This window comes from Anolis carolinensis, chromosome 3, assembly GCF_035594765.1.
Source record: "Anolis carolinensis isolate JA03-04 chromosome 3, rAnoCar3.1.pri, whole genome shotgun sequence".
Taxonomy (NCBI): Eukaryota; Metazoa; Chordata; class Lepidosauria; order Squamata; family Dactyloidae; genus Anolis; species Anolis carolinensis.
Window position 1 is genome coordinate 100,616,160 of NC_085843.1, and position 14,113 is coordinate 100,630,272.

The following is a 14,113-nucleotide window of genomic DNA, read 5'->3' on the forward strand; positions in this document are numbered from 1 at the left end:
GAATGGCTTAGAATCAGGTCTGAGCAACATTTACAGAGCTCCACATTCCATTATTATTATTGTATACATAGGCCCATTTAGCACTAGTCTGTCTTCAAATAATTTTGAAGTTAAATATTTAATTCTACAAATATTTAAAACTAACGTGTCGTCGAAGGCTTTCATGGCCGGGATCACAGGGTTGTTGTATGTCTTTCGGGCTGTGTGGCCATGTTCCAGAACATGTTCTGGAACATGGCCACACAGCCCGAAAGACATACAACAACCCATTTAAAACTAAGTTTACTATGATTTTTATCATGTAGAATTTTTTAAAAACCTTGAGTGTGTCCAGGATGCCTCGTTTCTTAAATGTCTGGTACAGCCTTTTCCGGAGTTCATCTTGTGATAGAACCTTAGACTCATTTGCAAACATCAGGATCTAAAAACAAGACAAAACAAAAGCTATAAAGACCTTAAAGTATTTGACAATAGAGACTCTGCCAGCTATTTTATATTCTACTGTCGTGCCAGAAATGTACATCCAAGGAGTACATAATGAGTGATGTTACACAGGGTTACTTTTGCATGTTTCACACAGCAGTCAGTATGAAATCATTGTGATAAATACAAAACTAGAAATAGCAGGCTATAGAAGACTGCTTTGTAAATTTAAACTAGATAAAACTTTTTGTATACATCCATCTAATGATTAACAGTAGTTTCCCAGATCCCAGATGTCTTGGCCTTCAACTCACAGAAATCCTAACAGCTGGTAAACTGGGTGGAATTTCTGGGAGTTGTATGCCAAAACACCTGAGGGCCCAAAGGGTGAGAACCACTGGATTAACAGAACATTAACCATCAGTCATATTTGAAGAAGAGAAGAAACTGGCATAGAAGTCAATATATTTTCCAAAAAGAGAGAAGAAAGTTGCCGACTAGTATTGGCTTCTGTTATTGACAGTACCTGAGAAATTACTAATTTGCCTAAGGTATGGATTATGCATTTACTTTATCCTTTATTTAAAGACATTCATTATTAGACGCAATTTTAAAAAAATAATGACACAAAATCTAAAGATACACAGATTTTGGTGAACTAATACCCTATGGACCAGGTCAAAGGTCTATATAATTCCACACCCTGATGAATCAAACACAGTGTGGGTAGCCGGGGACTTTGCGTGGATACATGGAATGGTGGACCCTATAGGAAACCAGGGCTTCGGACACAGGAATACTTTCCAAAATGTATTATGTTGAACAGCATGACATTGCTGCCGAATGTTGACTGCTCTGAGTCTCTCTACGAGGGAGAGAGGGTGGGATATAAAACAAAGTAAATAAATGTGTTGTCGAAGGCTTTCATGGCTGGAATCACTAGGTTGCTGTGAGTTTTCCAGAAGCATTCTCTCATGACGTTTTGCCCACATCTATGGTAGGCATCCTCAGAGGTTGTGAGGTCTGTTGGAAACTAGGCAATGGGGTTTATATATCTGTGGAAGGTCCAGGGTGGGAAAAAATAATTTGATTAGCATTAAATGGCCTTACAGCTTTAAACTCTGGCTGCTTCCTGCCCAAACACGAATCAAAGAGCATGAAAGATACTGCAGACTAATTCAACCAGAGAAGTCAGCCATAGCAGAGCACTTGATGAACCAAACTCCTTGTCATCGTCTCACTCATTCAGTCGTTTTCGACTCTTCGTGACCTCATGGACCAGTCCACGCCAGAGCTCCCTGTCGGCCGTCACCGCCCCCAGTCACTTCAAGGATACCGTCCATCCATCTCACCCTTGGTCGGCCTCTATTCCTTTTTCCTGGACACAGCATATTACTTGAGAACACATAAATGCTGGACCACTCTAACAAACACCATGCCAGACTACACAGAAAAGCCACTGAAATCCACAAGCATGGACAATTTCAACAGAAAGGAGGAAACCATAAAAATAATAATCTGTAAAATCAGGACAGTAAATAAAGAACAGCACTCTGAAAACAGGGGAATTCCAGACATTAAACAATCAGTGCCAGCTAACACCTCCCAACAAAGGATTCCCCCAGGCAGGAAGCAGCCAAGCTCTGAAGCTGCAAGGCCACTTACTGCTAATCAAGGTGGCCAATTACACCATTCACACTTGCCTCAAGCAGACAAGAGTTCTTTCTCCCACTCTGGACTTTCCACAGTTATATAAACCCCACTTGCTTAGTTTCCAACAGACCTCACAACCTCTGAGGATGCCTGCCATAGATGTGGGTGAAACATCAGGAGAGAATGCTTCTGGAACATGGCCATACAGCCCGGAAAACTCACAGCAACCCAAAGTAAATAAATACTTTGAAAAACAGGCCCTAGAAACAGCATCAAAAAAGCCAACTGTTTGGTTCAGATACGTAGATGACACCTCCACAATTTGGAGCCATGGAGAGGAAGAACTCAGCAAGTTCCTGGACCATCTTAACAGCATCCACCCAAACATCCGATTCACCATGGAAAAAGAAAAGGAAGGAAAACTGCCATTTCTAGATGTTCTGGTCATCCGCAAACCCAATCAACAATTGGGCCACACAGTTTACAGAAAACCTACGCACACAGATAGATACCTTCATAAAAACTCCAACCATCACCCAAGTCAAAAAAGGAGCACAATCAAAGCCCTGACAGACCGTGCACAAAGAATCTGTGAACCTCACCTCCTCCAAGGTGAACTAAACCACCTAAACTGGGCTCTACAGGCCAATGGATACTCCACCACAGACATCAGAAGAGCTGCAAGGCCAAGAACAAGCCATGAGAGTCAAGTCAAAGATCCACCCAGAGGAAAGGTGTTCTTACCATACATCAAGGGAACCACTTGATGCATAGGCAAACTGATGAAGAAGCACAACCTACAAACTATCTACAGACTCACAAAGAAAATCCAACAAATGCTACGGTCAGCGAAGGACAAGAGGGATCCTCTCTCCTCTGCAGGAGTCTACCGGATACCATGTAGCTGTGGACAAGTATACATAGGGACCACCAAACGCAGTGCCCAAACAAGAGTCAAAGAACATGAAAGGCACTGCAGACTAATTCAACCAGAGAAATCAGCCATAGCAGAGCACTTGATGAACCAGCCTAGACACAGTATATTATTTGAGAACACAGAAATGCTGGACCATTCCAACAACTATCATGTCAGACTACACAGAGAAGCCATTGAAATCCACAAGCATGTGGACAACTTCAACAGAAAGGAAGAAACCATAAAAATGAACAAAATCTGGCTACCAGTATTAAAAAACTCTAAAATCAAAACAGTGGATGGGAACCAACACTCTGAGGGCAGAGCACAACTAATGACTAACAAGGGATGCCCCCAGGCAAGAGACAAAAACCTTTCCAATGCTAATTAGGGCGATTAACTGAAACATTAATGCTGGCTTCCCAGTGACAAAGGACTCTTGCCATACCCTGGACTCTACACAGATATATATTCTTTCCTTTCCTTACTTAGTTTATTCATACCTCACAACCTCTAAGGATGCCTGCCATAGATGTGGGCAAAACGTCAGGAGAGAATACTTCTGGAACATGGCCACACAGCCCGAGAGACACACAACAACCCTAAATAAATAAAGCCAAGATTATGTATTTTGCTGGATATGGATAAAGGAACCTGCAGATACTAGTCCTGGAGATATGGGAGGGCCATACTATATTGGCATTTAGTCAGTTGTCAATTGCAGTTCAGCTACTGGATGCAGTTATCACTGGCTGGGCTGCCAAGCACAACTGCATTCCATTCATTGTCTTGTTTTCCTTTTTTGAGTTTAAAACTGAAGGTTTAGGTTGTAACAATGTATGAGCCATATTGCCTGAAAGGCGAGACACAAGGGCTAAATGTTTGGTTCTTAAAAATAAATACCTTCCCTATCACACCTTTTAAACATTTTTCTAGGAATAAGATTAAGCAAGCAAAGCTCTGGTGGTACATAGCACCCAGAAGAAACCTGAACCTTTTTTCACTCTGATTATTGTAAATGCCAGCGATAAAGACTGTATAGCAGGCATGAGCAAACTTGGGCCCCCCAGGTGTTTTGGACTTCAAACTCCCACCATTCCTAACAGCCTCGGGCCCCGTCCTTTTCCCCCTCAGCCACTTGAGCTGAGGTTGTTAGGAATGGTGGGAGTTGAAGTCCAAAACGCCTGGGGGGCCCAAGTTTGCCCATGCCTGCTGTATAGAGAAAACAAACAAACAAAAAGAGCTGGCACTCCACCTTTTTTCCTTTCAAAGTATGCCTGTTTGGTCCTTTGATCCTCTTTACAGTTCAGTCTTGGAAAAATAGGCTAACATTCCCTACTTATGAGGACTGACGATGAACCCCAAGTGCGCCTTCAATGGCACATACACTGATAGGCTCCGCGAAGGAGAAGGATATCAACTGAGGCGACGAGGCTCAACAGACGCGCGGCTTGCCCCGCCAACTGACGGGGCGCGACTGCGCACGCGCAGATCCCAAGGCCCCGCCCATTCCTGACGAGCCATGAAGTGCGACTCCTACCCTAATCTACCGATCCACTCGCTGGGAAACATTGCCGGAACTCTCGCGATAACATGTTGCTGGGGTATCAATAATTAAGGCGTTTGCCCGGCACTCTCGCGAGAGTATTCAAAATAGGGCGGTCTTTTTGATGCTAGAATAGAGACTCTCAACAGGTCAAGTCGGTATCGTGACGACATCAAACCGCGCCGGATGTTTTGGGTAAGAAGGAAGTACTTTCTTTTATTTCCACTCCGCACTTGAAACTGAGGTACTCTCTTGTTACTTAATTCCGTTAAAGGGAGAGAAGGGTGGGAAATAATGTCGCTTCGTAATTGGGAGGTGGCAGGCGGGGTGGGCTCAAAGCTGTTGGAGGTGGCCGATGAAGTCCCTGCTAGGTCGAATCTCCTGGGCAACGGTGACGTAGCTGTTCTTGTGGGTGAGGGCCTCCTCATGGGGGACACAGAGTGTGTGGCGCGGAGAGGCCATGGCCGCAGCTAGACAGTAGAATTAATGCAGGTTGATACTTTAACTGCCGTGACTCATTGCTATGGAATAATAGGATTTGTAGTTGGCAAATGGGGGGTTGTGGTGCTTCCACAAACTACCAATACCAGGATTCCATAGCATTGAACCATAGCTGTTTATGGGGAGCCAAACTGCATCAATGCATCTTGAGAGCGCGGGTGAGCGCCCTATGTCAGCTCCAGTTCCATGTGGGGACATGAGAGAAGCCTCCCACAAGGATGGTAAAAACATCCAAAGCATCTGGGCGTCCCCTGGGCAACGTCCTTGCAGACGGCCAATTCTCTCATACCAGAAGCGACATGCAGTTTCTCAATACACACACACAAAAATCCTGAGACAGAAATGCAGACCCAAAGGCCAGGACCAATGCATGTACTTTCAAGTTACCTGCTATCTTATGGCGACTTCATGAATATCAAGAGGTGATTTTGCCAGTTCCTTCCTCTAAAGCTGTAGTTCTCAACCTGTGAGTCCCCAGGTGTTTTGGCCTACAATCCCCAGAAATCCTAGCCAATTTACCAGCTGTTAGGATTTCTGGAAGTTGAAGGCCAAAACATCTAGGACCCACGGGTTGAGAACCACTGCTCTAAAATATAGCCAACAACTCCAAGGAGTCCTTGGTCATCTTCAAACCCGCACAGCAGCCTCCACAGAAACCGCTGATGGCTTCCCATCAGTGATGACCCTCTTCAGCCTCCAAGATTAGATGGGATCAGGTGCCTTTAGGATGTTCCGGCACAGCAAGACCAGAAAGATAAAGGTAAAGGTTTTCCCCTGATGTTAAGTCTAGTCATGTCCGACTTGGGGGTTGGTGCTCATATCCATTTCTAAGCTGAAGAGCCGGCATTGTCCGTAGACATCTCCAAGGTCATGTGGCCGGCATGACTGCATGGAGCACCGTTACCTTCCCTCTGGAGCGGTACCTATTGATCTACTCACATTTGCATGTTTTCAAACTGCTAGGTTGACAGAATCTGTGGCTAATAGCGGGTGCTCACTCCGCTCTCCAGATTCGAACCTGCGACCTTTTTGTCCGCAAATTCAGCAGCTCAGTAGTTTAACCCGCTGTGCCACTGGAGGCTGGCAGGAACAGTCGTTGTTAGCAATTCTTACATTTTCACACCAACCAGAACACAAAGTTCAACTCAGTAAGTGGAGCCTCCGGTGGCCTAGGGGATAAAAACCTTGTGACTTGAAGGTTGGGTTGCTGACCTGAAGGCTGCCAGGTTCGAATCCCACCCGGGGAGAGCGCGGATGAGCTCCCTCTATCAGCTCCAGCTCCATGCAGGGACATGAGAGAAGCCTCCCACAAGGATGGTAAAACATCCGGGCGTCCCCTGGGCAACGTCCTTGCAGACGGCCAATTCTCTCACTGCAGAAGCAACTCCGGTTGCTCCTGACACGAGGAAAAAACTCAGTAAGTAGTAATAATAATAATATATTTTATTTATTATCCATCTTTCCTGATGGGTTGAGGCGGAGGACAAGTCAAAAGCATATATATATATATATATATATATATATATATATATATATCATAAATTGTTATTATTTGCTATATTTATATCCCACCCTTCTCACCCTGAAGGGAACTCACCAAACATACAGAAAATACATATACAGTAGAGTCTCACTTATCCAACATAAACGGGCCGGCAGAATGTTGGATAAGCGAATATGTTGGATAATAAGGAGGGATTAAGGAAAAGCCTATTACACATCAAATTAGGTTATGATTTTACAAATTAAGCACCAAAACATCATGTTTAACAACAAATTTGACAGGAAAAGTAGTTCAATACGCAGTAATGCTATGTAGTAATTACTGTATTTACGAATTTAGCACCAAAATATCACGATGTATTGAAAACATTGACTACAAAAATGCATTGGCTAATCCAGAACGTTGGATAAGTGAGACTCTACTGTAGTACCAATAGAATGTAAATCAAAATTCATGGTTGAAAGTTGACTGGTAGGTCTGCCAGAAGAGATGGCTCTTCATTTTAGTATTGAATTCTGATGCCTCATTTAGCTGCCAGAGGTCTTCTGGCAGGTTGCTCCACAATTGCGGAGCGGCCAATGAAAAGGTCTTCTGCCTGATGGTCACCAGTCAGGTTCTTACAGGCTGGCATAGATGCCCCCCCCCTCAAAGGACCTAAGTGTATTGGACAGAATGTATAGGAAAAGGCTATCCTGTAGGTTGGCCTGCCAGCATAGTTAAGCACTACATGTATTGCTTGCAAAGTACAGCTCAATTCTGTGCAAAGTACCTAAATTAAAATCCTTGTTCTGTTTTTTGCTGAAAGGAGACTAGGTTTGAAATTACCACTTGGCCATTAAACTCCCTAAGTGAGGGACATCACACACTCTCAACCTCAGAGGCAAGCAGTGCCAAATTTTGTCCAGAGCACACACATCCCTCTCTCAAAGTACCCAGCGTTTACAAATGCTGTTAGATACCATTTGCACTGCCACTGTTCAGTCCTGTGGAATCCTGGGAAGACATAGTTGAGGCACCAGCACTCTTTGGCAGGGAATGCTAAAGGCCCTTGTAAAGCTACTTTAAGCCTCCTTTAACAGAGGAAAGCAGGATATAAATAAATCTAATATTGTAATTATCATCCTACAACTCCCCAGATTCCTTAGCATTGAGCCATGACAGTGAAAGTGGTGTCAAACTGCATTCATTCTACAGTGCTTAGTGCTGAAGAGTCCCTCATCAAGAATAGGACACATTTGGAAAGTTTTCCTATGTTAAGTTTGGTAAATTCTCAGTCTGGAGTGCATTGTACCTGTTACATTCCTTAGTGACTTTGAGTGCATCTACACAGTAAATTAAATGTAGTTTGATACCATTTTAACTGCCATAGCTCAATGCCATGGAATCATGGGAGTTGTTGTTTTACAAAGTGTTTAGTTTTCTCTACCAAAGTGCATGTTCATCACCAAACTGCAACTCCCGTTATTTCACAGCATTGAGCCATGGCAGTTAAAATGGTATCAAACTACAGGTAATTCTACTTAGTAGATCAGCTGTTCTCAAGCTGTGCTCTCAGACTTGTCATTTATTTTCCTTGCACTACAAACAAGATATGTGTACTGTGCATAGGCATTTGTTTGTGTTTCTGCCTCTGACCTAGCCCATCTGTCAAATTTTAAAATGCAACGCAGCCCCTGTGTCTAAAGGTTTCTTGGGACTCCATGAGAAACCTTTCCTTCAACAAGGACTCAAAGACTTTTAAAGTATGAAAACCCCTGTATTAAGAGTGATGGTACCAACTTGACACTTTGAACTGCACCATTATGTTGTTGTTGTTTTTTCAGAACGGACAATACTTTAATCATGTCTGGAAGCTTCTACTTTGTAATTGTGGGTCATCATGACAATCCAGTGTTTGAAATGGAATTTCTGCCAGCTGGTAAAGTAGAATCTAAGGTGTGAAATCTTGTTTAAATATTGTACTTGTACATAGTATTGAAATCAGGGCATCAGAGCCATTTAGGGACTTGATTTTTCATCTTATCTAAATTAGTTGCCATTAACATCATTATTGCCCCAAAGTAATAAATCCAAATATCTGGTATTTGTTTCTTCCTCCTTCCCAAAATTGTAGTTTGATTAATTTGAAGAAAGACACTAAACCAAGAAAAGTGCCTGGTGTAAACTAGATCGACAAGCAAGACTGCCACTGCTCCTATCTGTCCACTTAGCTTGGCACAGGGGAATCCTTGGCAGTGTAGTCCAGTCCTGGATTCCACACCAACAAAGGATAAAATGCTCCACTGAACTCAGCACTGTCTCATTGAAATAAGTGTACAGACCTATAATGAGATAAAGGGAAATAGAAAATGTAGAATTACAAGTACTGTAGAAAGATGTACTGAAGCAAAACAAAGAAGAGCTAAACTTATGTTTTAATAACAACTAACAGCATTGACTAAGAACTCAGGATCATGTCAGGTTGTGAAATGATGGACAGGTTCAGAGCCTAACTCTTCTTTTTTACTAGTGAAAATCCAGAAAGTTTGAATCACAAATCAAGTACAGTAGAGTCTCGCTTATGCAACGTTCTGGATTATCCAACACATTTTTGTAGTCAATGTTTTCAATACATCGTGATATTTTGTTGCTAAATTCGTAAATACAGTAATGACTGCATAGTATTACTGCGTATTGAACTACTTTTTCTATCAAATTTGTTGTATAACATGTTTTGGTGCTTAATTTGTAAAATCATAACCTAATTTGATGTGTAATAGGCTTTTCCTTAATCTCTCCTTATTATCCAACATATTCACTTATCCAACATTCTGCCAGCCCGTTTATGTTGGATAAGTAAGACTCTACTGTACCTAGTACTTGGTGAGCAATCGATCATACAAGCTGTTTTATTTTTGTAGCAATCCAAACTGAAGATGAGGAAGAAATTGAATACTTAATTGTACTTTTTAAAAACTTTTGGCATATGTGCTAGCTCTCAACAGGAGCAGATAGATCCTGTTTTGCTGATCATCAGTGGGCCAGTTCATTGATTTGAAGGTGCCAAACTCATAGTAATACAGATGTGTTACATTAATTTGTTCCATTAACAACAGAAACAAAACTTTTGGAATCGCTGACCAAAAATGAATGTAGATATCTAAAAGCAACCACATTTGTCTTCCATGTTATGAAAAAACTGCAGGGAGTTGGTAAATTTTACTATGCATGCCACAGTAAAATATTTTATATATATGCAAAAAGGTTGGAAATATAGATATGTTTTTGGATATCTGTGATCTGCTTTGAATAGAATATACTGGCTCAATTCCTGATTCTAATTCCAGACATACATTATATTATTTTGAAAGGTACTTAAATACTGCATAGTTATTTGTTGTATTATAGACAGATTTTACACCAAGCAGTATGTCAGATAAAATTATGCTTTATTCTGTTTTTGAGGATAATTTCCTTTGCCCCCTCAGGATGACCATCGCCATCTCAATCAATTCATAGCTCATGCTGCCCTTGACCTGGTGGATGAGAATATGTGGCTGTCTAATAATATGTATTTGAAGACTGTGGACAAATTTAATGAATGGTTTGTCTCAGCTTTTGTTACTGCAGGACATATCCTTTTGGGGGTGGGGCAGTTTTACTGATGAGGAACTTGATAAAACATGAGCTTGGAACAATGGTTGAGATCTTTAAAAGACTTCCAAAAGATGAATCAATTTGCAGAATTGAACAAGATCTTGTTGGAGGGATGGTGAGACAACATTTGCAAATTTACTTCCCTTACAACCTGTTTTCTTGGTCTCTGTCTAGAGCAGAGTTTCTCAAACTGTGCTCCTTTAGATGTTTAGGACTTCAGTTCCCACAATTCCTAACAGCTGGCGAACTAGCTGGTATTTCTGGGAGTCCAAAACACCTTGAGGAGCAGAGTTTGAGAAACACTTGTTTAGAGTCCCCAAACTCCACAAAGTAGGTTTCCCTTCCAGTGACAGAAGCATCCCATAGCAGCTTTTAGAGGCTATCCTACCAGTAGAAGCAACCTTGGAATTACAACTGTTTGTGTAAGATACACACTTAAATTAAGCTGGTGCAGGATTATATGATTTAGAGTAATGGGGCCTATCACAAGATACTGGAAAGGATTAAAAGATGCTCTTGGCTCAAGCAAACAGTTCTTTGATGCATAGTAAGAATCCAGACTATGGCTGTCAAACTCATGTTCATGGAGGTTGACATCAATTTTATGGTTGCTTTCAAAGGTCCATTGAACCAATGGATAGAATTCTTGGATACAGAGGGCCAACTAGAATTCTTTTAGCCAGTGATTGGTGTGCTTTAGTTTTTACTCAGTGTGGGTCCCCAAATATTATTGGACAATAATGCCCATCACTTTTGATTGTCTGCTATGTGGACTAGGGATAATGGGAATTGCAACCCAACAGCACTTGTGGCTCAGGGGTTAAAGGACATCTTAAAGTCAGATGAAATCTCCACAAGTCTTGTATCTAAATCCAAACCCCACTATCCTGACTAAACGGAATGAATTGCATCTTTCCAGATGTTGAAAGTAGCAAAACTCCCATCAGCTCTAGTCATGATGAGGAATATAAGAGTTGTAATCCAGCATCTGGAGGGACACGTACAATCTATATGTTGCTAAAACCTAACACTGTTTCTATATCATCAGGTTTAATAGTGCAGACTCTGGGCCAATAGAAGACTAGGTGGAAGCAAATAAACTGATCTTGAATCTGGCAAAACGGAGGGCAGTTGGTGGTCCTGTTATTTGATATAGTTTAACTCTTCCAGATGGGAATCCTATGAAGAAGCAGATTTGTAGACTAGTGATTGCTCCTTGACCTCTTAGTGGCTAGGGACAGTGTTTCCCAGCTTTGAAATGTACAGCAGCTATGATCTACAGCAGTTGTTCTCAACCTGGGGTCTCCACACGTTTTTGGTCTTCAACTCCCAGAAATCCTAACAGCTGATAAACTGGCTGTGATTTCTGGGAGTTGTAGGCCAAAAACATCTGGAGACCCCAGATGTTTGAAAACCACTGCTCTACTGGAATCATCTTACCAAGAATAATCTAGGCATGGCATTTCTTGTCACTGTAACTCAGTTACCTTTATTTCCAAAATTGTTCTAGGTTAGTGGTTCTCACTCTACGGGTCCCGATGTTTTGGCCTTCAACTCCCAGAAATCGTAACTGCTGGTAAACTGGCTGGGACTGCTGGGAGTTGTAGGCCAAAACACCTGGGGACCCACAGGTTGAGAACCACTGTTCAAGGTTCTTTATTTTCATGATTTTAAATTATATGCTGTCCTGGGTTTTTTTTTTATACATATTTTCTTAACTTGTCCCACATATGAGATTTATAATGCTTCATGATGTAAGGCAAGAAGATGGAATCAAAAATTTCTTCAATGATGTATATGACCTGTATATAAAGGTGAGAATTATTGATTTACCAGCACAAATAAAGAAAATTATGTAACCGTAGGAGTCGGGGGGGGCATACCTTTGCACTTACTTTGCTTTAAGTATTAGCATGTGCAAATATAGGAAATAAATAAATAAATAATCTAGAAGAACCATAACAACAGTGAAGTGGAAATTTCTCAGTTTAGGCACAGATTGTATTACAGAACAGTGCACTGCTACTTCCCAACCCACATGGACGGTCCACTATAGCTGTTACAAGTTGTTGACTGTAAATGAAGATTGCTTTTCAGAATGCTGCCAGACTCATGTCTTGTTAAAAAGAAACAGTATGGTCTGGTTAAAAGCTACTGTATATTCCACATCTTGTGAAACTAACTTCCTAAGCAGTAAAAAGGGTACATATGTTGCCTTTTCAGATCACTAAGTAAAAAATGTAGCCTGCTTCTCTATACGATAATGAAATATAACAACAAAACTAGAATTGGCTGAAACTGTAGATCTTGACTTGAAGTATCTTTTGTCTAGGCAGCATTCTTGTAATTACATTATCAACAAAACAATATACTTCTCAGGGTAAAAAAAAAACACAATATTGAATCTTTGACTCCACCTACATTTGAAAAGACTGTCTTAATCTTTTTTTAAAAAAATCTTTATTGAAAGTTTCTAAACCAGGTATAATTAAAAGATAGAGAAGGTTGGAAAGGGGATTGTTGGTTTGAGAAAGGGAAAGTAGGAAAAAATGAAAAAAGGTTTTAAAAAGGGTGAGAAAATGGGAAGGTGTGAATATAGGGGGAAAGGGGGAGGGGAATTTTTTTATTTTCCAGTCTTCTTCTTTGCATTATTTTATATTTTTAATTCTCTTCGTAATTTTTTTAATTGTCCTTCCCCAAATTTTAGTGCATTTTCAGGGACCTTTCATTTCTGTCTTCTTTAGTTTTATATTTTTATAATTTTTATATATAGTCTTAATTCTTAATATGTTCTATGTTAACTTCTTTCCTTAGTTTGCAATGAATCCGTTTTATGAATCCAATTCTCCAATTCGATCAACTGCATTTGACAGAAAAGTTCAGTTTCTTGGAAAGAAGCATCTTTTAAGCTGAAATACCGTGTCCATACTGTATTATTACTTAATATATGTCCTATTGTATGTTTGTCATCTTCTGGATGTGAGGACCAGTCTGCAGTCTAAAGGTTCAAAATATCCACAAACCAGAGGAGAAAATTAAAACAACCTCTGCTGCCCAGCAATTAGTGTCTCCAAAGGGATTGATCATTGAAGTTGTAAAATATGTATATATAACGAAATAAAAAAAATCTAAATACAAGTCGTGGATGTGTTAAGTGATGCAGCTAAATGAAAGGCATTTTGGGTGGTGATCAGCATGAATTTTAGTTAAAACTTCTACCATATAATTTTGTCATAAGCGTCCAAGAGGCTTATTGGAAACTTTACTATGGACTTTGTTAGTACAGTGGGACCTCCATAACCACAGATTCTGCATCCACAAATTCAGAAAACAGATTGAGAATATTTTTTTAATTCCAAAAAGCGAACCTTGATTTGGCCATTTTGTATAAGAGATGCCGTTTTACTATACCACTTTATGTAATGGGACTTGAGCATCTATGATTTTTAGTATCCATAGGGAGTCTTAGGAGTAAACCCTAGTGAATACAAAGGGCCCTCTGTAATATCCAACAATGAACTTAATTTGGCAGAACACAATGCAACAGAAATGTGTGTTACATGGAGAACTGTCTTCTCTGCACTGGACTTTTTCTCATTGCACTTTATAAATTAATTCTTTAACCTAGATATGTCTGCTACTACCCACATGTCAATTCATTCTGACACCATCTATTAATAGTCTTAAGTGTGTGGCTATACAGCTGCTGACTTGAAGTAGTCAATGGCAGGTTATGGTATAAAATTATCAGCATTTTCATTATAACCTGTAAAGCATCATCATTGACACTTGACAAGTAAACAACAAAACCATTCCCTCCCCTCAAGCTTACAATCTGATTAAGACATGACACAAAAGGAAAAGGGGACAGAAGAGGATCAACTCCAGCTGATACTGCCGGTTCTCTTCCACAGAGGTCAGGGCAGCAGTAGTT

At 40.7% G+C, this 14,113-nt stretch overlaps 2 protein-coding genes across 4 annotated transcripts in view; one reads left to right on the top strand and one right to left on the bottom strand.

The window, feature by feature from the left end:
* ofd1 (OFD1 centriole and centriolar satellite protein) overlaps positions 1-4,506 on the bottom strand; it is a 48,841-nt gene extending 44,335 nt beyond the window's left edge. Inside the window, exons 1-2 of one of the 2 annotated variants that reach the window (XM_062975257.1) lie at positions 4,380-4,506; positions 320-421 (exon numbers count right to left, since the gene is read on the bottom strand). In XM_062975257.1, coding sequence (XP_062831327.1) covers positions 320-415 — 96 coding nt within the window. In that variant the 5' untranslated portion in view covers positions 416-421; positions 4,380-4,506. Of the gene's footprint in view, positions 1-319; positions 422-4,247 lie in introns of both variants that reach the window. The other variant, XM_062975256.1, reaches the window with a different exon arrangement.
* Positions 4,507-4,587: 81 nt separating this feature from the next.
* trappc2 (trafficking protein particle complex subunit 2) lies at positions 4,588-13,317 on the top strand. Of its 2 annotated transcripts, none has more exons than XM_062975260.1 (5): positions 4,588-4,733; positions 8,367-8,478; positions 10,011-10,153; positions 11,906-11,993; positions 12,994-13,317. In XM_062975260.1, the coding sequence occupies exons 2-5, from the start codon at positions 8,386-8,388 to the stop codon at positions 13,090-13,092; spliced, it is 423 nt and encodes a 140-aa protein (XP_062831330.1). In that variant the 5' UTR covers positions 4,588-4,733; positions 8,367-8,385; the 3' UTR covers positions 13,093-13,317. The 2 variants fall into 2 exon arrangements, with proteins under 2 accessions (XP_062831330.1, XP_062831329.1); XM_062975259.1 differs by having other exon boundaries at positions 4,723-4,782.
* Positions 13,318-14,113: the final 796 nt, after the last annotated feature.